Here is a 20,962-nt window from a genome sequence, read left to right on the forward strand (position 1 = left end):
TCCAATGAGTCAGTTCTTTGCATCAGGTGGCCAAAGTATTGGAGCTTCAGCTCTGGCATCAGTCCTTCCAATGAATATTCAGGACTGATTTCCTTTAGGATTGAGTGGTTTGATCTCCTTGCAGTCCAAGGGACTCTCAAGAGTCTTCTCCAGCACCACAGTTCAAAAGCATCAATACTTCAGCACTCAGCTTCCTTTATGGTCCAACTCTCACATCCATACATGACTACTGGAAAAACCACAGCTTTGGCTATACGGACCTTTGTCAGCAAAGTAATGTCTCTGCTTTTGAATAGGCTATCTAGGTTGGTCATAGCTTTTCTTCCAAGGAGCAAGTGTCTTTTAATTTCAGGACTGCAGTCACCATCTGCAGTGATTTTGGAGCCCAAGAAAATGAAGTCTGTCACCATTTCCTTTGTTTCCCCATCTATTTGCCAGGAAGTGATAGGACCGGATGCCATGATCTTAGTTTGTCTTCATTGAGATATAATTCACATGCCATGCAACTCACCCTTTTAAATAGTGAGTGATTCAGGGGTTTTCAGTGCATTCCCAGGGTTGTGCAACCAGCACCTCTATCTACTTCCAGAACTTTCCATCACCCCAAAAGCAACACCAGCCCCTCCCCAGCCCTTGACCACCAGGAACCCACTCTCTGTATCCATGGATCGGCCTGTTCTGGACGTTTCCCACCAGTGGAATCACACCCTGTGTGTCCTTCTGTGTCTGCTTCTCTCACTGAGCATCGTGTTCTCAGGGTCCCTCCACATGGTAGCAAGTTTCAGGGCTTCTGTCTTCAGGGCTGAGGGATGCCCCACGTGTGGAGGGACACGTGTGTGTATGTCTGCTCACCTGTCCACGGACACCTATCTTGTTTCCACCGTGGCTGCTGTGGCCATGGGTGCCCAGGCATGTGTGGATGTGTTTTTAGTTCTCCTGAGTGTGCTCTGATGAGGCAGAGAGAAGTTGCTGGACCGTGTGGTGACGGACTCTGTGTGGAACAGTGTGAGAAAACTATTTTCTGGCAGAATCTTCTGCTTTAATTATGAAAACGCTCAAACAAACAGCCAAGCTGAAATAACCGCACACCAAACACCTAGGTGCCTGCCCCCCCCCAGCCCCCCAACCCTATCCCTACCCCACTCCCGCCACGCGGGTTCTCTCAGGAGCAGCTGAAGTGCTTGCTTCTTCCTCCACTGTCCATCTGTCCATTTGGCTTTGTTGCTGGTGCGTCTCATGTAGGTGGAAGTCTCCCCGAGGAGGCTGCCTTGTGGGGGCAAGGCTGGGTCGCAGGACTTACTCAGGCCCATCTCTCCCTCCCTCCCTCCCACACAGGGAAATGCACAAATCTCGATCAAGGGTTTGCTGCTCTGACAGCAATACATGCACATGAGCAACCCAAGCCCTGTGGAATCCACACCATTGACCCCAGAAGATCCCTCACTTCTCGCAGGCTTATCTCGCATCGAGATTTTGTGTAGCTATTACAGCACATGGGCAGGAAGTTAAAGGGACAAAAGGCCGCTCAGGAGAGAGAATCATCCCTTATCCTCCAGCGAAACATTTTTCCCAGGCAGCAACTGTCTCTGGCGGCGCCTTCTGTGCTCATCAAGGGTGTTCTGAGCAGGAAAGGCCGCTGGTCAGGCAGCCCAGAAGGTGAGTTTGCCCATCAGAAGGTAATGGCTTTTCTCTTCTGGTGATGCAGCAGAATTTCCTGTCTTCTGAGCACTGCAAGTTCCAGGCCTCCTGCAAGGTGGTAGATGCTTTAGGAAATGCTTATGTCTTTATTTCAGAGCCAGAGAAAAAGAAGGACAGAAAGGAGAAGGAGGAAGGAGTCTACTCAACTCTCTTTTTTCTTTTCTAAATTGCTAAAGGTTATCTGGTTTTTTTTGGGGGGGGGGTGATGAGGGGCACACCACGCAGCATGCAGGATTTCAGTTCTCCCATCAGGGATCAAACCTGTGTCCCCTGCATTGGGAGCGCAAAGTCTAGCCACTAGACAACCAGAGAAGTCCCTAGAACAGTTTTATATTTACAGAAAACAATGAAGAGAGTACCAAGCCTCCAAGTGTTCCTTCCTCTTCAGTTGACGTGATTCTTATTATGATGTGCCTGGTGCTCAGTCGTGTCTGACTCTTTGCGACCCCATGGACTGTAGCCCACCAGGTTCCTCCATCCATGGAATTTCCCAGGCAAGAATACTGGAGTGGCTTACCATTTCCTCCTCCAGGGGATCTTCCTGATCCAGGTGTTAGGGGAAGCACACTGATTGAAATTGCCCACCCTGGCCAGGCACCATAGTAATCATTTGCATGAGTTGTTTTATGACAGAGGTCCTGGTAAGGAACACAGAACTAATAAGCCTCCACCAACCAGAAGAGCTCAGGAAAGGTCAAAAGGAGACACATGTCCGACCACCTCCCAGAATCCTTCTCTCTGGCATCCATCTCACCTGAACAAGGCATGCACCACCAGGAAGGGCTCTGAGTCAGAATGATTGGCTAAAGACAACCTGGAAATTAATCTCATCACCATAAAACCCGAGACTGTGAGCCACAGGGCAGAGCTGTCCTCCTGGGTTCCCTTACCCTACTGCTCTTCACCCTGGTGCTCTTTCCCGATAAAATCTCTTGCTTTGTCAGCACATGTGTCTCCTTGGACAATTCATTTCCAAGCGTTAGACAAGAGTCCAGTTTCGGGCCCTGGAAGGGGTCCCCCTTCCTGCAACGCGGGGATCAGATCAAACTCATGCCTCCTGCATTGGCAGGCAGATTCTTTACCATCTGAGCCCCCGGGGAAGCGGTCACAATTAATGAACCAATCTTGATATGTTATTATCAACCGAAGCCCATAGTTTATTCACCTCTCCTTGGGTTCCCTGACATCCTCTTGGCCCCAGGACTTTTCAGGGTCCCCTGTGATGTTCAGGCCTCTCTGGGATCCCCCTGGGCTGTGCCTCTTTCAATGGCCTGGGCAGTCGGGAGTGGGGGCACAGGTCAGGGGTTTTGGAGAGCATCCCTCCATGGAGTTATATTTTCTCTGATGTTTCTCTCAGGACTGGATAACCCAACCCAAGATTGATGGGTCTGCAGGGGCAAGTGCCTTGTTAACCTTTAACTGTTTATGGAGGTGTCACCTATGTACAGAACACACCCAGGTCACAACAGCTGGTGACTTTCCACAAACCAAACTGGGAAATCCTGTCCTGGCACAGGTCTCCTAAAACCCTCCTAACCCTCTTTCAACCACCTGAGTTCACGTCCAGGACAGGAGGGACCAGGCTAGAAGCCCTTTGTGCCTAAAACTCTGGGACAAAGGGTTCCCTTTTCTCCGCACCCTCTCCAGCATTTGTAATTCGTAGACGTTTTAACAATGGTCATTCTGACTGGTGTGGGGTGATATTTCACTGTAGTTTTGACTTACATTTCTCTGATAATTAGTAATGTTGAGCATCTTTTCATGTACCTGTTGGCCATCTGTCTGTCTTCCTTGGAGAAATGTCTGTTTAGGTCTTCTGCTTGTTTTTTCTTTTTTTTTTTTTTTTTCTGCTTGTTTTTTCGATTGCGTTTTTTTTTCTTTTTTTGATACTGAGCTCCATGAGCTGTTTGTATATTTTGGAGATTAATCCCTGTGGGTCACTTCATCTGCAAATATTTTCTCCCATCCTGTGGGCTCTCTTTTTGTTTTGTTGATAGCTTCCTTTGCTGTACAAAAGCTTTTAAGTTTAATTAGGTCCCACTTGTTTGCTATAACAAATTGGTCAGACCCAGGGAGAGGGGTGGCAGGAACCATGACACACAGTTAGTTGGTCGGTCAGAAGTTCAGGGGTCACAGGGGACTCGGGACTGGTATATGAGGGGACAGGGCTGTGGGCTGAGCCCTTAAGCTGTAGGTTCTGCACTGACTCCAGGCAGAGAGGGTCGGAACTGAATTAAAACTGCATGATAGTGTCCTCTGGGCATTGGAGGATCACTGGGTGCTTGACAAATATCCCAGGTTATTTTGGATATCCCAAATAACCACGTACTCGGCGCCCAGGTCAACACAACAGGATCCCCCAAGCCCCCACCCCAGTAAGGTTCCTACCTCCGGGTTCCCATCCCTGAGGTGCGTCCTGTCTGCTGTACCCCCCCAAGGCTTCTGGGCTGTGTCCAATCCTCCCCTCAACACTGAATGTGGCAGTGCTCCCACCTGGCCAAGTGTGGGGCGGATGGAGAAGTGGGCCATTCATGCCATTCCATGGGGGTTCCATCATGCACCCCCCCTGACATCTGTTCTCTCCCATAGACCAGGGGGTCTCACTGGGGGTGATTCTGCCCCAGAGACATCTGTGGTCCCCAGGACTTGGAAATCCAGCATTGAGCAGGTGGTGTGGCTCCACACCCTGCAACACCCAGGACATCCCACAGAGGGTGACCCCCCATATCAGCAGTAGGGTGGGGGAGCCCCAATATGGATGGATGGATGTCAATTGTCTTCAAAGGTTTGGGACTTTGCAAGATGAATGCCGTGCTTGCCCACCTGCAGAGGGAGAGGGCCAAGAGCCTGAGCCCATGGGACGCACCAGCCTTTCCTGTGTGCATTCTCTAGCCTGCAGAAAAGCTGAAGCCCCTGAAGAGAACAGCGACATTCCCACCTCCTGGGTCGACACGAATGGCCCTGTGCATGGTCCCTGCCTGTACTGGATGTTTCCCATCAGTGGAATCACACCCTGAGTGTCCTTCTGTGTCTGCTTCTCTCACTGAGCATCGTGTTCTCAGGGTCCGTCCACATGGTAGCAAGTGTCAGGGCTTCTCTCTTTTTTCAGGGCTGAGGGATGCTCCAGGGTGTGGAGGGACCACGTGGTATTTGTCCATTTATCCATCAATGGGCACGTGGGCTGTCCCTGTACCCTTGGCTGTTGTGGGTCCATGGCTGCTCTGTCTGCGGCATCAACAACCAAGGATGTAATATCCCTCAGCGATTTCGGACCTCCAAATGTGAATGAGGTTCCCAAAAGGGAAACAAGGCCTGCGACTCAGATCCAGGAGATGCCGCCAGCCCCTTTGGCTCCTGAGGAGCTGCAGGAGGGGCGTGTGAGAAATCAAAAGGACAGGATGCTGCCCCCAGGTAGCTGAGATGCATATGAAAGGAATAACGTCAATAATCCCAGACTCTTGCATCTTCTCATATGGAGAAGAGCGTTAAATTCCTTGAGGTATCTGGTTTTCCTTAATTAGCAGTAATCCTTTGAAGTTCTGACTGCCTGCCCCCATGGTGGCAAACTCCTATAATCCTGACTCCTTCCCTGGCCTCCTCCGTGCTACCTGAGACCCTGCCTCCCCGGCTTGAAGTCCTAACATTTCCACCAAATAAAATAACACAACTCTCTATTTTCAGGTGGTGACTACATTTTGTAGTTGACAGAGGAATCTCAGCACCGCACCCCCAACAGGGCCACCAGGAGCTGTGGTTTTAGGGATCTCCGCCATCCTGGGCAGGGACCTGGGGTGACTCCAGCAGGACGGAGATCAGTGGAGGCGGGTGGTGTTTGGAAGCCCAGCACCGTGGTGGGAGGAAGTTTATCTGTCTCCACAGAGGTTCCTTCCCGTCCAGCTGGGCCCCACCCCACCCTCGGTGATGAGAGCCCAGGGGGTTCAAGGGTTGGGAAAGGGGGTGAGGCATCTGCAGTGGGAGGCGCTGGGGGACTGAGGGCACCACCGCCAGGTGGGCAGAGGGCTAGACTAGGGGCTCTGTTCTCAGCTGGACAGCTGGGGTGGGGAGAGGGACCTTGCAGAGAAAGAGTTTCCTGAAACAAGCCCCACAGCAGGCCCTTGGAGCAGCACCTGTATCTGTCCCAGAACCTGGGCCCAGATGGCAACAGGGCAGCTAGACACAGTCAGGCCCCGGCTGGCCCTGGACCTGGGAAAAACTGCCGTGAAGGAAGGCTGAGGTCAGTCTTTGGGGGACTAGACTGCAGGCAGGATCCCACACTGACCTCAGAGGGGCCTGTGGACCCCAGCCCCCTGCTCTGTCCCTAGGGTGAAGCTGGTGCCTGTCCTTACTCCGAAATGGTTCTGCAGGGAAAATGTGAGAGACACAGAGACAGAGAGATGGGGGGACAGACAAAAAAAGAGAGTAAAGAGACAGGAGACAGGGAGGGAGAGACAGAGAGATAGAGACACAGAAATGGAGAGATAGCCAAAGAGAGATAAAGAGACAGAGAGACAGGGAGAGATGGAGAGACAGGGGAGACAGAGATAGAGAGACAGGGAGGGAGAGACAGAAGCAGGGGTGGAGGAGGCTAACGTGGCCAAAGTCTTGACTGGGAATCCAGGTAGCTGGGGGGTGGGGGGGATTGCTGTCCCTGGACTCCTCTGCCGTTTGAGGGCGTCTCAAAACAAACCTGAGAAACAAAGACTCCTCTTCTTATTTCAGGATGACAGATACCAGCAAACAGACCGAGGAAACCTGGAAACACCAGCACACCTTGAAGCTCGGCCCCCTCGCGGCCTGGGGAGGCCTTTAGTTGACAACAGCCTCCCAGGTGGTCAGGACAGGGCAAGTCACGACTGTGCAGGGAAAGAGTCTGAATTACCTGCGATCTCGGCTAGGGAGGCTGGACCCACTTTCACTCTCAGAGGCTTTCATTTCTGCTTTGTCCTGCTTCACCCGTGGGACTTGTCCCCTAGGAAAGATCACTAGCCCCGGGCCACCCCATCACAACCCTGGGTTCGTTTGGGGTTACCCTCTGTCACTTTTCCAGGGAGGACAGAGGTGAGAGGGCAGCAGTGCCTGTAAACCCCTCCCTGGCGTGTCTCCCTCCCCTCCCATACACTGACCTTAAAGCCAGAGCCAGGCTGGCTTGCGGGGCATGTCTAGGGCCAGGACTCCAGGCTCCCAAACTGGGCAGCCCACGGCGCACTTCAGTCAACCCCAGCGCTAAAGGGATCAACCACCGGACCTCCTGTACCAGCTCCTGGAGCTGCTCAGACAAAGCACGACCAACTAGGCCACTCACACAGCAGAAACCATGCTCTTGGGAGGGTCCTTTCTGCCTCTTCCAGCTCCTGGGGGCTCCAGGCATCCTGGGCTTGTGGCCACATCACCCCAGCCTGTCCCTCCATCTTCACATGGCCTTTCCTCTTTTTTTTTTTTAAGATTTATTTATTTATTTTTATTTTTGGCCTCACTGGGTCTTCGCTGCTTTACACAGGCTTTCTCTAGTTGCGTCGAGTAGGGGCTACTCTCTGGTTGTGGTGGCTTCTCTTGCTGCGGAGCACAGGCTCTAGGCACATGGGCTTCAGTAGCTGTGGCACATGGGCTTAGTTGCTCTGAGGTATGTGGAATCTTCCCAGACCAGGGATCGAACCCGTGTCTCCTTATTGGCAGGCGGACTCTTATCCACTAGACTCCCGGGGAAGCCCTTCTTCTGTCTCCTCAAGGACACTGGTCATTGGATTCAGGGCCACTCTAACCCAGAATGACCTTATGTGAAGACATTTAATTAATAGTTACATCCGCAAATATGTTTTTCAAATAAGGCCCCATTCTCAGGTCTGGAAGTAACCACTGAACCCACTGCACCATCCTGTCCTCCCTAAAATCCACTCCCAACCTGCCCATACCCTGCCCCCCTACCAGAGCCCCAGATCAGTCTAACAGCAGGAGATGTCCCTCCCTCACTTAGATCCCTCCCAGGGCTCCCAAGTGCCCTGAGGATAAAATCCACACCCTAGCCAGTCACAGCAGGGGGAGGGTTGGATTTCAAACCCCATCCTCACAGAAAAATGCAGATAAATCCTTAAGCTGGACCATCCTAGCCACAGAGAGATGGGTGTGATAAATGATAACTCGCCCTGCTTTCTCTCCCCTTATCTGTGAGTTTGAAAGGTCTTGTAGGAAAAAGTAGAAAGCAAACAAACCAAACTGCAAACAAAGCAAACTGGACAGAGGCTGGGTTCCCAAGTGTGAGGCCCAGGGCCAGAACTCTGGGAGCGGCCAGGGAGACGTGGGAAGGAGCCAGGCAGTGACCTGGGAAGGCATGCCTGGCGGCAGCAGACACTGCCCAGGCAGAGCTCAGGGCGGGAGCGGGGCCAGCGAGGCTGGAGCCAAGCCGAGGGGGAGGTGAGGGCTATGAGGCCCGAGGGTCAGTAGGGCCAGGCCCCAGGGCGGGGTTTGGCACTAGCTTCTCTCTGTCTGGCTGAAGGCAGCAGAGGCCTGTCTGTGCACACAGCAGAGGTGGGGGGCTGCTCCCCTTGTCCTTCTGTTTGTGGGTCTCTGGGCCCCTCCCAGGGCATCCTCAGGCCTCCAGAGGCCAGGGAAGGATGGGGATCCAGGGAGGATCTAACCCTCCCTTGGCCAGTTAGGGGCACCAGCTGAGTGCCGACCAGAGTGTGGCAGCAAGCCCAGGCCAGGCTGCCTGGCCCTGCCTGCACGCATGGCCAGGGAGGAGCACGGGGCGCCCACGAGGGCACAGAGTGACCAGGGGAGTTAGTTACAGAGGGTGACTAGACCAGCCGCTTTGACAGATGGGGTCAGAGTGAGGCAGGAGACAGACGGGCCTCAAGCTAGGTATTTACAGCTGGCCTCCTGTTCACACCTCACGGGTTGAGACACCTCACGGGTGGAGGAGATGAGCTCCAGGAATCCATGCGTCACCAGCCCCCTGATTACATTTCCTGAAGCAGGAGACTAACAGACTCCAGGACAAGATATTCATGACGGACTCCTTTCCATAAAAACCAACTAACGGAGGGCTTCCCTGGTGACTCAGTGGTAAAGAATCTGCCTGCCAATGCAGGAGACAGGGGTTCAATCCCTGGTCTGGGAAGATCCCACATACCTCAGAGTGACTAAGCCCATGCACTACAACTATTGAAGCCCATGTGCTCTAGAGCCCATGCTCCACAATAAAAGCAACTGCAATGAGAAGCTCGTGCACCACAACTAGAGAGTAGCCCCTTCTCGACACAACTAGAGAAAGCCCAAGCAGCGATGATGATCCAGTGAAGCCAAAAGTAATAATAATAATAAAAAAAAAAAACAGCCACAGGAATAGGGTAAATAACCAGACATTGGGCATTTTTATGGCAGGAACAGATTGGGACTAGGCTCTGTTATTAATAAAAGATCGGGAGGTCACACACTTCCCATCCTTGGGGCAAAGGAGTCACTAGACATGGGCAAAACCTTCATGGGGTCAGAAAGGTAAGGGATGCCAGCCCATAATAAGTAGTTTGTTGTTCAGTTGCTAAGTCGTGTCCAACTCTTTGCAACCCCATGCAGCATGCCAGGCTTCCCTGTCCTTTACTATCTTTCGGAGTTTGCTCAAGTTCGTGTCCATTGAGTTGGTGATGCTATCTAACCATCTCATCCTCTGCTGTCCTGTACTCCTTTTCCCCTCAATCTTTCCCAGCTTCAGGGTCTTTTCCAAAGAGTCATCTCTTCGCATCAGGTGGCCAAAGTATTAGAGTCCTGCTACCCCCTCCCATAAGCCTCTTCTATGAGACCATCTTAACTGAGGGGTGCCTGTGCACCCAGAGGAGGGTCCAGAGGCAAATTAGGCAGGGGGTCAAAACAATACAATTGGCCAAAAAGAAGACAAAGACTTGGAAAACTGCACCCTTCCCTGACTCAGTCAGTAAAGAATCCGCCTGCAATGCAGGAGACCCAGGTTCAATCCCTGGGTCAGAAAGATCCCATGGAGGAGGAAATAGCAACCCACTCCAGTATTCTTCCCAGGGAAATCCCATGATAGAGGAGTCTGGTGGGCTACATTCCATGGGGTCGCAAAGAGCTGGACACGACTGAGAGACTAACACTACTCATAAAGGAATTAAATACTTCCCAAAGGAGTGACTCTCTCTCTGAATTTGCCCCTGGATCCTTCTGCATGGACTTTTATTTTCAATAAACTTTGGACTTTACTCTTTACCTTCTGTGTCCTGGCCAGGCAGGCAAGGACTCAGAACCCAGCCTCTCACTGCTGGCCCCTGTGGTCCAGCAGTTAGGTCTCCGGCTACTGCTCTCTGCCCTTACAGCTGCCGAGGTCCAGCATCATGAAGGGCCCATGGAATACAGGGCTGCAGTGAAATCTGAACTTCTGACAGACAACAGATCATTTTTAGTATAAGTACAAACCAGACAGTGCGTGGGATATACTTATACTGAATAATTAGTGATTTTTGGAAGATCTGAAATTCCAGTGTAACTCAGAGTCCTCTGTTTTTATTTGCTAAATCTGGCCACCTTTGCCAGGGTGATCCTGAAAAAACTCTTCTTGGAAGCAGAAGGGGACAGGGACCACCATCCTGAACTGGCAGAGAGGGAGTCCAGTGGGTGCAGGACAGCCAGGCCTGCAGGGAGGCACTGCTTTGTTCAATTGACACAAACAGAGCCTTCCTGGCAGCCCAGAGATCTCCTCAGCCCCGCTCTGGGTGGGCAGGGGGCCCAGGGTTTTGTTGGGGCCCGGAGGTGCTTTGAGGCCAGCTGGCAGCCTGCCTCCCTCATCCAGCACGTCCGTCTCCATCCCACTCTCTGCAGCCTCGCTGAGCCTGCCAGCCCCAGGCCCCAGCCCTGCTGGCTGCAGGAAGGGTCCTCGCCTCCCCTCCCTCACCGACTCCATATCAGCAAGTCCAGGCTCCTCTACCACACCCTTCCAGCCCAGGCTCTGTCAGCTGACCCCCTACCTCCGTCGGTCCCAGCCAGCTGCCCCCCATTACCCCCCAACAAGGCTGCCCCGAGACTCACAGCTCAGCCCTTCTGTGGCTGCTGCCCCCTCCTCATTCATGGGTCACCTCCAACATCATCACCTCCAAGAGGCCTCCTGATCCACATCACCCCATTTTTTAATTGAGATGATTCACTTACCATACAATTCACCCATTTGAGCGTAAAGGGTTTTGGTACATTCAGAGTTGAGCACACTTCACGGCAATTAATTCCAAAACAATCCATCACTCCACAAGGAAGCCCCATCCCCATCAGCAGTCACTTCCCGTCTCCTCCCCCAGCCCCTGACAACCAGGAACCTGCTCTCTCTGTCTGTGGATCGGCCTGTTCTGGACGTTTCCCATCAGTGGCATCACACCCTGTGTGACCTTCTGTGTCTGCTTCTCTCACCGAGCATTGTGTTCTCAGGGTCCATCCACATGGTAGCGAGTGTGAGGGCTTTTCTCCTTTTCAGGGCTGAGTGATGTTCTCGTGTGTGAAGGGACCATATTTTTTAATCCATTCACCGACTGATGGGCATCTGGGCTCTGGGCTGTTGCACTTTTTGCTATTGTGCTGTGAACATTGCAGTGGAAGTTTCTGTGTGGACCTGAGTTTTCAGTTCTCTTGGGCACACACCTAGGACTGGCATTGCTGGGTTAAGTTATCACTTCATTTAACCTTTTGAGGAGTGGAAGCCCAGTTCGTTCCACCTCCTCATCAGCCCTGCACAGAGCTCCACTTTCCTTATCTCGTTATTTTCTGACCTCACAGTGGGTGTGAAGTGGTGTCTCACCGTGGTTTCCACTTGTCCGCCCCTGAGCACTTTCTCATGTGCTTATGTTGTCTATTTAGGTGTCTTCTTTGGAAAGATGTGTTTTCAGATACTCTATTTTGTAATTGGGTTATTTGTCTTCTTTTAAACTTTTTAAGAAGTTGAGTTAAAAAAAAAGTTGAATTTTAAGTGTTCTTTATGTATTCTACGTACAAATCCCTTATCATGTACATGCTTTACCAGTATTTCCTTCCATCAGGTGGATTGTCTTTTCACTTTCTTCTTTGAAACAGAAAAGTTTTTAAGGGCTTTCCTGATGTGGCTCAGTGGTAAAGAATCTACCTGCCAATGCAGGAGAAACGGGTTTGATCCCTGATCCCTGATACTGGACGATCCCACATGCCTCGGGGCAACTAAACCCATGCACCACAACTACTGAGTCTATGCTCTAGAGCCCAAGAGCTGCAACTACTGAAGCCCGCGTGCCCCAGAGCCCATGCACAGAATGTTAACCACTGGACCACCAGGAAAGTCCCCCAAAGTTTTTAATTTTGATGAACTCCAATTTATCTGATTTTTTGTTGTTTTTGCTTGTGCTTTTGGTGACATTCATAAGAAACCATTACCTAATCCAAGGTCACAAAGACTATATACTATATACCCTGTTTTGTTTTTTTTTTTTAATTTTTTTGTCATTTTTCAAAGTATTTGTCGTAAAACACGGGCACTTCAGGGTATGCAGTCCAGCCAAATACAGGACGACCAGTTACGTTCGATTCGGACAAATGATGATACTTTCCTTGCAAAGCAGTGTGCTAAGACTGCACTGAACACTTACACTACGAAATTATTCATCCTTTTACCTGGAATTCAAACGTAACTGCTGTCGGGCTATTTGTATTTGCTAAATCTGGCAATCTCACCCCAGAGGCCACAGCCTACCTGTTCACAGGGATCCCCATCGCCTCCGTCGCTGCTTTTTTAGTTTTTTTGCACTGGGGTAAAGTACACAGAAATTGAGCATTTTAACCACTTGGAGCGTAAATCAAGCCAGAAAGAGGCGCGACTCCCGCCCCAGCCTCCCAGGCCCCGCCTCGTTTCTTAGCAACGTAACCACGCCCCTGGACTCAGAGCGTGGCTCACCCGGGTGATCATACGGCTCCGCCCACTCGACTTCCGTAGACCTAGTCGGCCCGGGCAGGAGTGTGCGTACATGCGTCCGTGCGCGTGCGCAGGTGGTGGGTGACCCACTGTGCGCGCGCCCCGCCCCGTAACGCCGCTTGCGTGCGCGCGCCCGGCGACTGCCGGGTTCTTATAGTACCGCCGGCGGCGGTTGCGCGGGGACGGAGGGACGGCGGGACATGGCGGCTGCTCCGATTGTGGTGCTGGGGCTCGTGCTGCTGAGCGCCCAGGGTGGCTTCGGGGCAGGTCAGGACCTTGGGGTGGGGACGCGAAGTCTGTCGGTGGTCCGAGCTGGCAGGGAGCGGCTCGCCTTCCGCTCCAAGGGAGACCCTGGCCTCTGCGAGAGGCAGACCCCCGGCCTGGCGAGGGAGACCCCGACCCGGGCGGGAGAGGAACCTCGGACACGGGAGGGAGACTTCGTCCTGGGGAGGAAGACCCCGCCTGGGGGAGGGTGGGAGAACACGAGGAGTAGAACACGGCTTGTGGAGGGAGACCCAGGCCCGAGGGGCTGGGGAGGGAGACCCATGCCCCGGGGGGGTGGGGAGGGAGACCCAGGCCCCGGGGGATGGGGAGGGAGACTCCGGGCTGAAGCAGATCTGCGCGAGGCAGCTTATGAAGAGCCTTCCCAGCTCGGAGAGCTGGAGCGGGGAGCGCAGGGGAACCCCCGGGCGCCCAGACACTGGCTGTCATCCGGGAGGTGGGTGGGCTTTTGTCCCCAAGGGGACCCGGGGGCCCCCGGCATGTGACGGCCCCTGAGGCGGGCCGGCTTTTCGGCCGGAGGGATTGTCGCATTCTTGCCAGGATTTAGGTCCCGTGTCTCACTCTGACCTGCACTCGCCCCAGGGGTCGCCGGAACACTTAAGCCTTTGTGGGGAGGCCGACACTCCACCTCCTGCAGTTTTGTCTGATTTCAGGGCCCAGAAGGAGGTGGCAGTGGTCCACCCTCCTGTTTTACCGGGATGGGAGCGGAAGCATCGGCGGGGAGGGGAGGTGTTCCAAGGTCACCGTGAGCCACCCGACTCTGAGCAGGAAGTGTGGGGGGACAGTCTGTTTTTACAGACTCTCCAACGAGGCTCTGTTTGCCAAGCTTCTTACGGTAGAGGCAGCCTGTTGGGTGGACAGGTCGAGTTTAGAGAATGCTCTCCTGAAAATACATTAAGGCGTGCCTTTCTGGGAGAAAGCCCCACAGACTCTGCCTGAAAGACAGATTTTTTTTTTCCTGTGTGGATCGAGGCTTCACAGTTGGTTCTGGGTTAACGATTTATACTGACCGGCACACGGAGAACAAAGTGCACACCGACAGGGTCTGGGTCTCTTCCCCAGAGGAGGCGGGAACAGGTGGGCTCTGAGCAGGGTGCCAGCTGCCCTAGGGTGTGGGAGGGCCTGTGTGTTGAGGAAGCTTTCCCTGGTTGCTCCTGACCTACTTTAGGATCCAGGATCTCAGTTCACCTCTTTTCTCTTCCTTATAATCAAAGGGGCCCTTTATTGACCACCTCTGGGTGAGGCCCCTGGCAGCTTACCTCCAGGTGCAGGCCTCGCTGACCAGTGGGGCAGGAGGCCCTTTGTGGCCCTCTATAGAGGGCAGTTCCTCCGGCGGTCCATCACCCTTGGCTGTGGACTGCTCACGTGTGCATGCACAGGCACGCTCTCACACACACACGCGTGTGTACTGGATGAGGGGGGGTGCAGTCCTGGTTTATTCCCCTGGGGCAGTGTCTGTGCCTTGTCCTCTGTTTTCACTTTCCACCTTTTCCAGGGACTCTGGCAGAGACCAGAAAGTCTGGGTCCCATGTCCTTTTTCTGCCCGGGGTGAGGGCGATCGTGGAAGTGTTTGCCTCTCCTGACCAGGTCAGCCAACAACTTGCCTCAGGGACCTCTTCGGCCCTTCTGTCATCTGAGGCCCCAGGACAGTGTTCCTGCTGGGAGGGACCTGCTGTCCAGATGCGCAGGGTCCCCTGGTTCTGGCACAGCTGGTGGGCAGGCAGGGGTTTGCTCGCTGGTCCCTCTCTGGGCCTTGAGTGAAGGACTGGCCCCCCCGCCAGCAGGGTGGAGGGGTGAGCAGCCTGGGCTGGCCTTCCAGAGGTGGTCTCCTGTCTGCCTCATCCCAGGAGCTCCCTCTGGGCTTTGTACTGAGGCCTGCCTGGCCCTGCGCCCGGCCCGGCTGCTGAGTGGGCACAGAGGAGGGGTGGCTGTTTTTAGATGAAGGTGACTTTACTTGAGAACGTGGGTTGCAGTCACATGGCCAGGAAAGGAGGAGGGTCAGGCGCTCTCCCTTCCTGGGCTCTGCTGCCTTTGGCCGGGGCCCCTGTGAGTCCTGAGGGTGCTGCCCGGGCCTCCTGGGTGCTGGGCTGGGTGGGGGTCAAGTGTGCTTTCCCCATCAGCGCTTCCTGAGGGGCATTGGGAGGCATCCTTCTTCATGGCCCTGTCCCAGTGACCGTCAGTGTTGCAGGTGTCACATCCTCCATGGTGGCCTTGGGTGGCTGCAGCCACTGCACCCCCCCCCACACACACACGCACAGGAGGGACCCAGCCCTGCTGATGGGCGACCAGGATGGGGCAGATCACTCGAAGGGGTAGGGTGACTCCCTTGCTGTGTGCAGCCCTCTGACCAAGCCTGGGGTGTTGGCCTGCAGGGCCTCAGTTGGGGAGGCCCTCCTGGTTGATTCTGGCCCCCCACTGGCCTCTGTAGACCCCCTGGGTGGGGTTGGGGCCCTGCCTCTAGCCCTCTCTGAGAGCTGAGGCCTCACCTTGCTGCCTCCTGGAGGTGGCCTGCGGCACTTCTTTTCTCTCTCAGGAGGCAGGGTAGGGCCTGTATAAGACCTGCCTGAGCTCCTCCCTAGCACCCTTGAGTCTGAGGGCCTATCTGGGAGAATGGGGGCTGCCAGCCTCACTTCCTGCCCTGACTCACCTCCCAGCTCTGCACAGAGCTGCTGGTTTTGCAAACTTGGGAAATCTTGACAGAGTAACGGGTGACTGGAGGCAAGCCTTTGAAAGTGGCACAGAGGTGGTATCCAGCCTCACCCCTGTCTGCCTGTCAGCACCTAGCCTGGGGCCTGGGTTGCCTGTGGGCTGCCCTGGGTGGTTAGACTTGAAGGTTGGCCTGTCCCTGGGCCTTGTGGCCAGCCATGCGCATTCTACCCAACCTGTGTGCACACATGTGCAGATGCTGCTGTGGGAGAGTCCCGGGGCAGGGGTACCCAGAGCTGCCAAGGGGCCTCCTTTGCTTCAGGCCCGGCTGGCCTGACTTCTGAGACATCCTGTTCTCTTTTAAAGAAAGCCAGCAGATGGCTAGAGGTGGGGCAGTGAGGACTGGCGCTCAGGAAGAGACCCCGCCGGCCCGTCCCCGTGTCCTGTCCACGGGCTCCCTTGGGTCTCCCTCCTCCACCTGAAGGAAGCTGGTGTCCCCTGAACCGGAACTAGAGCTGGGGTCTGGATCAGCCTGCAGCCAGCCCACCCAGGACCTAAAGCTGAAGGCAGCCCAGCTGTGAAGTCTGTCCTGGAATTGAAGCCTCAGTCTCCTGTGAGGCTGGGAGTCAGTGTTGACAGGAGTAGGGGGTGGTGGGCTGAGCAGGCTATGCTCTTAGGGTGGCCCCTGGTTGGGGTACTGGGCGTCAGCTGGAGTTTTCACCATCTCCAATCGCTCCACCGTCTTCTCATGCTTCGTCTGTGCTGTCAGATGGCACCGTGACCCCAGTGAGGAAGCGGGGGTCCGGATGGTGGCCTGGGCTGCTTTCCTGCTGGCTGAGCTGTCCCAGTGCAGCCCTGGGCTCTGCTTTATGCCAGAGGCCTCTGGGCTGGCTTATTCTGTGCATCCATCCTGGGAGTATGGCCTTCTCCAAGGGACACCTCAGGGGTGTGTGTGGGGGTGACCATTCCAGAGAAACAGATGCTCCTGGTGGATGACCTGGCAGCCAGCTTTATTACAGAGTCCACTGTCCCCAGGCACAGTGAGAGCCCCGTGTGGCCACGGATCCCAGGGGGCTGACAGGAGTGTCCCCGGGACGCCTGCTCCCAGTGCTGGGAAAGGGCTGTGGTGTTGACATGGCTGAAGGTCAGCACCTGGAGGCCCCCTCTGGTCTGCCTCCTGGCCCCTCCCTGAATGCCTGGAGGGCTGGAGTGTCCTGCCTTGGTCCCTGCAGAGGGACCTTCCTAGCTCAAACCCAGTCCCCCTCTCCAGAGCCATCTACCTGCTTCTGACCATTTGGTTCTAAGTGGGTACACATTTTGGTTCCTAAAGAGAAGGTCGTAACAAATGGGTAGGTTTTCCTGGCTGGAAACTTTAAGTGGAAGGGCGGCTGGGCATTGCCCCAGTATCCAGGCAGGACACTGCGTGGAGGCTTGATGGCAGGTGTGGCCTCCCAGGAGGCAGGCACATCCAGCTGGGCTGCTGCAGCCCCATGGCCTGAGCACAACTGTCCCACACAGTGGCCTTGCCTTGGTTGGGGGAACATACCAGGCCACCCAGAGGGGGCAGACCCAGCACTCACTGTCCTGGTCCTTGTTCTGGCATGAGGTGGGTGCTGCTGCTCCCCCCACACCTGAGGCCCGGCCAGTGAAGACCATTCCCCTAGAGTCCTGCCCCAGATCCCAGGGGAGGACCTTCCAGAGCCTTTGTGCTTCTGGACTCTGGGGGCTAGCCCTGGCCTCCCTTCCCCTGTGGAGGGGGCTGGGGCCCATGGCAGACTGACACCATGGGTTCTCCTGACGGGTTTTCCTGATGCCTTTCGCATCTCTCCTTGACTGCCCAGGGAGCAGGATCTGGACGACCATAAACAATGAAGGCTCCAAAACGCGGCTCACCTGTGCCTTGAATCACAGTGCCACCGAGATTGTGGGCCACCGCTGGGTGAAGGGGGGCAAGGTGCTGAAGGAGGACGCCCTGCCCGACCTGAAGACGGAGTATGAGTGAGTGGGGCCACCAGACAGATGGGTGTGGAGATGGCTGAGGCCCAGCGTCCAGGGAAGTTCCCAGGCTGCCAGACTCTACCACCTTCAAGACCCTTCCTGCTTCCTGTGGATTGGGGTCCCCCACTCATGGCTCGCTGGGCCCTGGGCACCGCAGGAAGCAGCTCTGGAAGCTGCCATGGGCTTGGACGGCAGCCAGGCCAGGGCTCCTGGGTGTGGTCCCTCCTCCCTGGGAACCTGCCCACCTCACCCTGCTCCCTGCATCTGCTTGCAGGGTGGACTCGGAAGACCGCTCAGGCCAGTACTCCTGCATCTTCCTTCCGGAGCACGTGGGCCGCACTGATCTGGAAGTGAGGGGTAGGCTCCAAGGGGAGTGGGGGCAGGTGCAGATCCCACCTTGGGCGCTGGGGCAGCACAGCTTCACCTCCATCTCTGGCTGGGGATCAGGCTCCAGGCTGCCCTCTTGCCCGCAGGACCCCCCAACATCAAGGCCATGAAGAAGTTGGAGCACGCCACGGATGGGGAGGCTGTGGTCCTGGTCTGCAAATCAGACTCCTTCCCGCCGGTCATCAACTGGCTGTGGTACAAGAAGAGCGAGTCTGGGGACCAGGTCATCACCAACAGCACCCAGAGCAAGTTCTTCGTGGTCTCCTCGGAGACCCGCACAGAGCTACGCATCCCCAATGTGGACCTGAAGGAGGACCCCGGCGAGTACGTGTGCAACGGCACCAGCTTGGAGGGCACCAGCCAGGCAGCCATCAGATTGCGCGTGCGCAATCGCTTCGCTGCCCTCTGGCCCTTCCTGGGCATCGTGGCCGAGGTGCTTGTGCTGGTCACCATAATCTTCATCTACGAGAAGCGGCGGAAGCCGGACGAGGTCCTGGATGGTGAGCTGGTGCCACAGGCCCTCCACTCCCTCCTGGGTGGGGGACCCTGGGCCTCTCTGGGGGATACGCCCCCTTCCCTGGCTGGGGGTCTTCTGGCCCACGAGGCCTCACCTCTAATCTCCTCCTCACTGGGCTGTCTGATGGGGAAGCTGGGGCTGGGCACCTGCCTGCAGGGGTGCTCCGGGGTACCCCTCCCACTAAGACCCCAGACGGCCCACCCAAGGGTGCCTCTCCCAGGGGCAGCTGAGGGCAGACTGCTGTGGGTTAGGGCTGCCCAGTGAGGGGTCTGGTGTGGGGAACCCCTGACACCTTCCCCTTCTCTTGCATGTGGCTGTGTCTGCTCTGCTCAGATGAAGACACGGGCTCTGCTCCATTGTAAGTCCCCTGCTGGGTAGTGGGTGGGCAGGGGAGGGCCTGGGACCCTGACCAAACGGGAGAGGGAGGGGCCGGGCATGGAGGGGGCAGAAGGAGCAGGGGGCAGGAGCCTCAGCAGCGAGGACTCATCTGTCCCCAGGAAGAGCAGTGGGCACCCCCTGAACGACAAAGACAAAGACAAGAATGTTCGCCAGAGGAACTCCAGCTGAGAGGTGAGGGGGAGGGGAGGGCATGGCCGCTGGGGCTGAGGTGGGGGCGGGGCCCTGCTCCCCAGCTGGTCTGAGTCCCCACTTCCCACAGGACCAGGATGAGTCTACAAGCAGCACAGAGAACAGCCCCACGCTCTTCCCTCTCTGGAAACCCCCCAGCGAAAGCAGACCGTGTTGTACATTCAGACTACACATTTTCTCTCCTTTTTTAAAAACTGAAGTAGGGTTTTTTCTATGTGTAGAATTCTGCTCCTTAGGGTCTTAGCTTTTCTTGTTTAAACATCTCGTGAGCACCCCAGGCCTCATGAGGTTTGTACAAGGCTCCTGCTGCACCCCCCACCCCACTGGTCTCCTGGGCTGTTGGTGTCCTGATCTGTTCACAGGGCAGGGGTGAAGGCTCCCGCCCCAGGTCCATCTCTGAGGCTGCTGGGCTGGGTTGGGCTGGAGCCAGGCCCCTGCCCTTTGCGGAAGGTCACAGGAAGGTCCCAGGCTGTGTGCCGTGCCAATCGTCCTGCCATGTGGAGCAAGTGCTGTCAGGTCACTGCAGGTCTGACCACGTGGCAGCCTTAAGGGCATCCCCCTCACCAATGCCCCTTCTGCACACCCAGGAGGAAGGCAGTCTGGCCGACAGTCTCAGAGCTGTGGTGCTGGACCTGAGCTCCACTCCCTACCATCCTCACAATAAAGTCTGACCCTCGTCCTCTGTCGTCTGTCTGTGCCAGGAATGGGGCTCACCAGGAGAGCTCGGGAGATGGGGAGGTTTAGCTGGTGAGGCTGAGCGCTGTAACATGCTGAGACTAGAGCATAGTTGGGGTGCTGGGGGCTGGGTGAGGGGTAAAGGTGGGAAGGGATGGGAGGACCCTTGTAGCAGAACTGAAGACATCCGCTGGCTCTCCAGGCAGCAGCCCTTCTAATAAGCCTGTTTATATCCTTCGAAGCGAACCTGGACAAAACCAAAGCATCTTTCCCACAGGGCCTCCAGGTCGGGCAGCCCTCACACCAGCTGCCAGGCACCCCCTTCCTGGGCAGAGCACTCCCTGTGTCTTGAGTGGGCCTCACTCGAATGGGAAGTCCAGAAGGCATAGCGGGTGGGGTTGGGGGACTCCAGGTAAGGAGGGGCAGGGCCAATGCCCTGAGACCCTCCGGGGGGGAGAAGAGGGTTGCCTGCTCGCCCATCCTGTACCCCAATAGCTGGGGCAAATGGGGAAGCATGGGTGGGGTCAAAGGGTGGGGAGCAGGAATCATAGGTGGGGCCAAGCCCTGGGCCTGGGGAACCTGGGAGGCCTGCAGACCAAGTCTGGATGAGGGGCTCAGACTCCTGCTTCTTGGGAGAGGCATGGGTCTCAGTATTGGGCTGGCTTTTTCCATATTTTCAGAGAAGCTGGAGATCTGGTGGTAGTGGTTTAGCTGCTAAGTCGTGTCCAACTCTTGTGACCCCACGTACTGTAGCCTGCTAGGCTCCTGTGTCCATGGGATTTTCCAGGCAAGAATATTGGAGTGGGTTGCCATTTCCTTCAGGGGATCTTCGTGACCCAGGGATTGAACCCGGGTCTCCTGCATTGCAGGCAGACTGTTTACCAACTCAGCTACAAGGGAAGCATTTTTCAACATTGGGAAAAATCCCCTACATACCAATACCTCAAAAACTGTAGATAGACTAGGCCCGCTGGCCACCAGTTTGAGGCCTGGTAGGTTCTGGGGTAGAATGGACATGCCTCTGCCCAGCAGATCCCACTGCACCAGACTGCTGACCAGGTGTGTCACAAAGTCACCTGCTGCTCTGGTTCCTCTGAGCGCCTGTGGAGTGAGTAGGGGCCCTTTACAGGTACCTTGCACCCCGCAGCCTGGAGGAGATACCCTCATTCACAGGAACTGAGGCCACTGGTCCTAGAAACCCCAGGGCCTGGGGCAGAAGGGCTGCTGCTGCCAACCATTCC

At 55.6% G+C, this 20,962-nt stretch overlaps 1 protein-coding gene and 1 long non-coding RNA gene across 10 annotated transcripts; one reads left to right on the top strand and one right to left on the bottom strand.

The window, feature by feature from the left end:
• Positions 1-1,017: 1,017 nt before the first annotated feature.
• Positions 1,018-12,570, bottom strand: LOC145510625 (uncharacterized). Its single transcript, XR_014057147.1, has 3 exons — positions 12,410-12,570; positions 6,386-6,551; positions 1,018-1,746 (listed from the first exon to the last, which is right to left on the bottom strand). It is a non-coding gene; the product is annotated as an uncharacterized LOC145510625 (long non-coding RNA).
• A 236-nt stretch (positions 12,571-12,806) lies between these two features.
• Positions 12,807-19,725, top strand: BSG (basigin (Ok blood group)). Of its 9 annotated transcripts, none has more exons than XR_014057151.1 (8): positions 12,807-12,895; positions 17,398-17,554; positions 17,829-17,911; positions 18,028-18,441; positions 18,792-18,816; positions 18,956-19,028; positions 19,117-19,400; positions 19,477-19,725. XR_014057151.1 is itself a non-coding variant. In XM_081502302.1 (7 exons), the coding sequence occupies exons 1-6, from the start codon at positions 12,829-12,831 to the stop codon at positions 19,023-19,025; spliced, it is 816 nt and encodes a 271-aa protein (XP_081358428.1). In that variant the 5' UTR covers positions 12,807-12,828; the 3' UTR covers positions 19,026-19,028; positions 19,117-19,725. The 9 variants fall into 9 exon arrangements, 2 of the variants coding, with proteins under 2 accessions (XP_081358428.1, XP_081358427.1); XR_014057152.1 differs by having other exon boundaries at positions 19,117-19,390; XR_014057149.1 differs by lacking the exon at positions 18,792-18,816 and having other exon boundaries at positions 18,028-18,449; positions 18,935-19,028.
• The last annotated feature ends 1,237 nt before the right edge of the window (positions 19,726-20,962 follow it).

Source organism: Giraffa tippelskirchi, chromosome 6, assembly GCF_054371585.1.
Source record: "Giraffa tippelskirchi isolate mGirTip1 chromosome 6, T2T-mGirTip1v1.2.pri, whole genome shotgun sequence".
Classification (NCBI taxonomy): Eukaryota; Metazoa; Chordata; class Mammalia; order Artiodactyla; family Giraffidae; genus Giraffa; species Giraffa tippelskirchi.

What these genes read in the sequence shown, in the direction of transcription:
- BSG (XM_081502301.1), top strand. Translation starts at nt 12,829, where the DNA reads ATGGCGGCTGCTCCGATTGTGGTGCTGGGGCTCGTGCTGCTGAGCGCC. An exon ending in CACTGATCTGGAAGTGAGGG is followed by an intron (nt 17,912 to 18,027) that starts GTAGGCTCCAAG and finishes TCTTGCCCGCAG; the next exon opens with GACCCCCCAACATCAAGGCC. An exon ending in AGGTCCTGGATGGTGAGCTG is followed by an intron (nt 18,450 to 18,934) that starts GTGCCACAGGCC and finishes GAGCCTCAGCAG; the next exon opens with CGAGGACTCATCTGTCCCCA.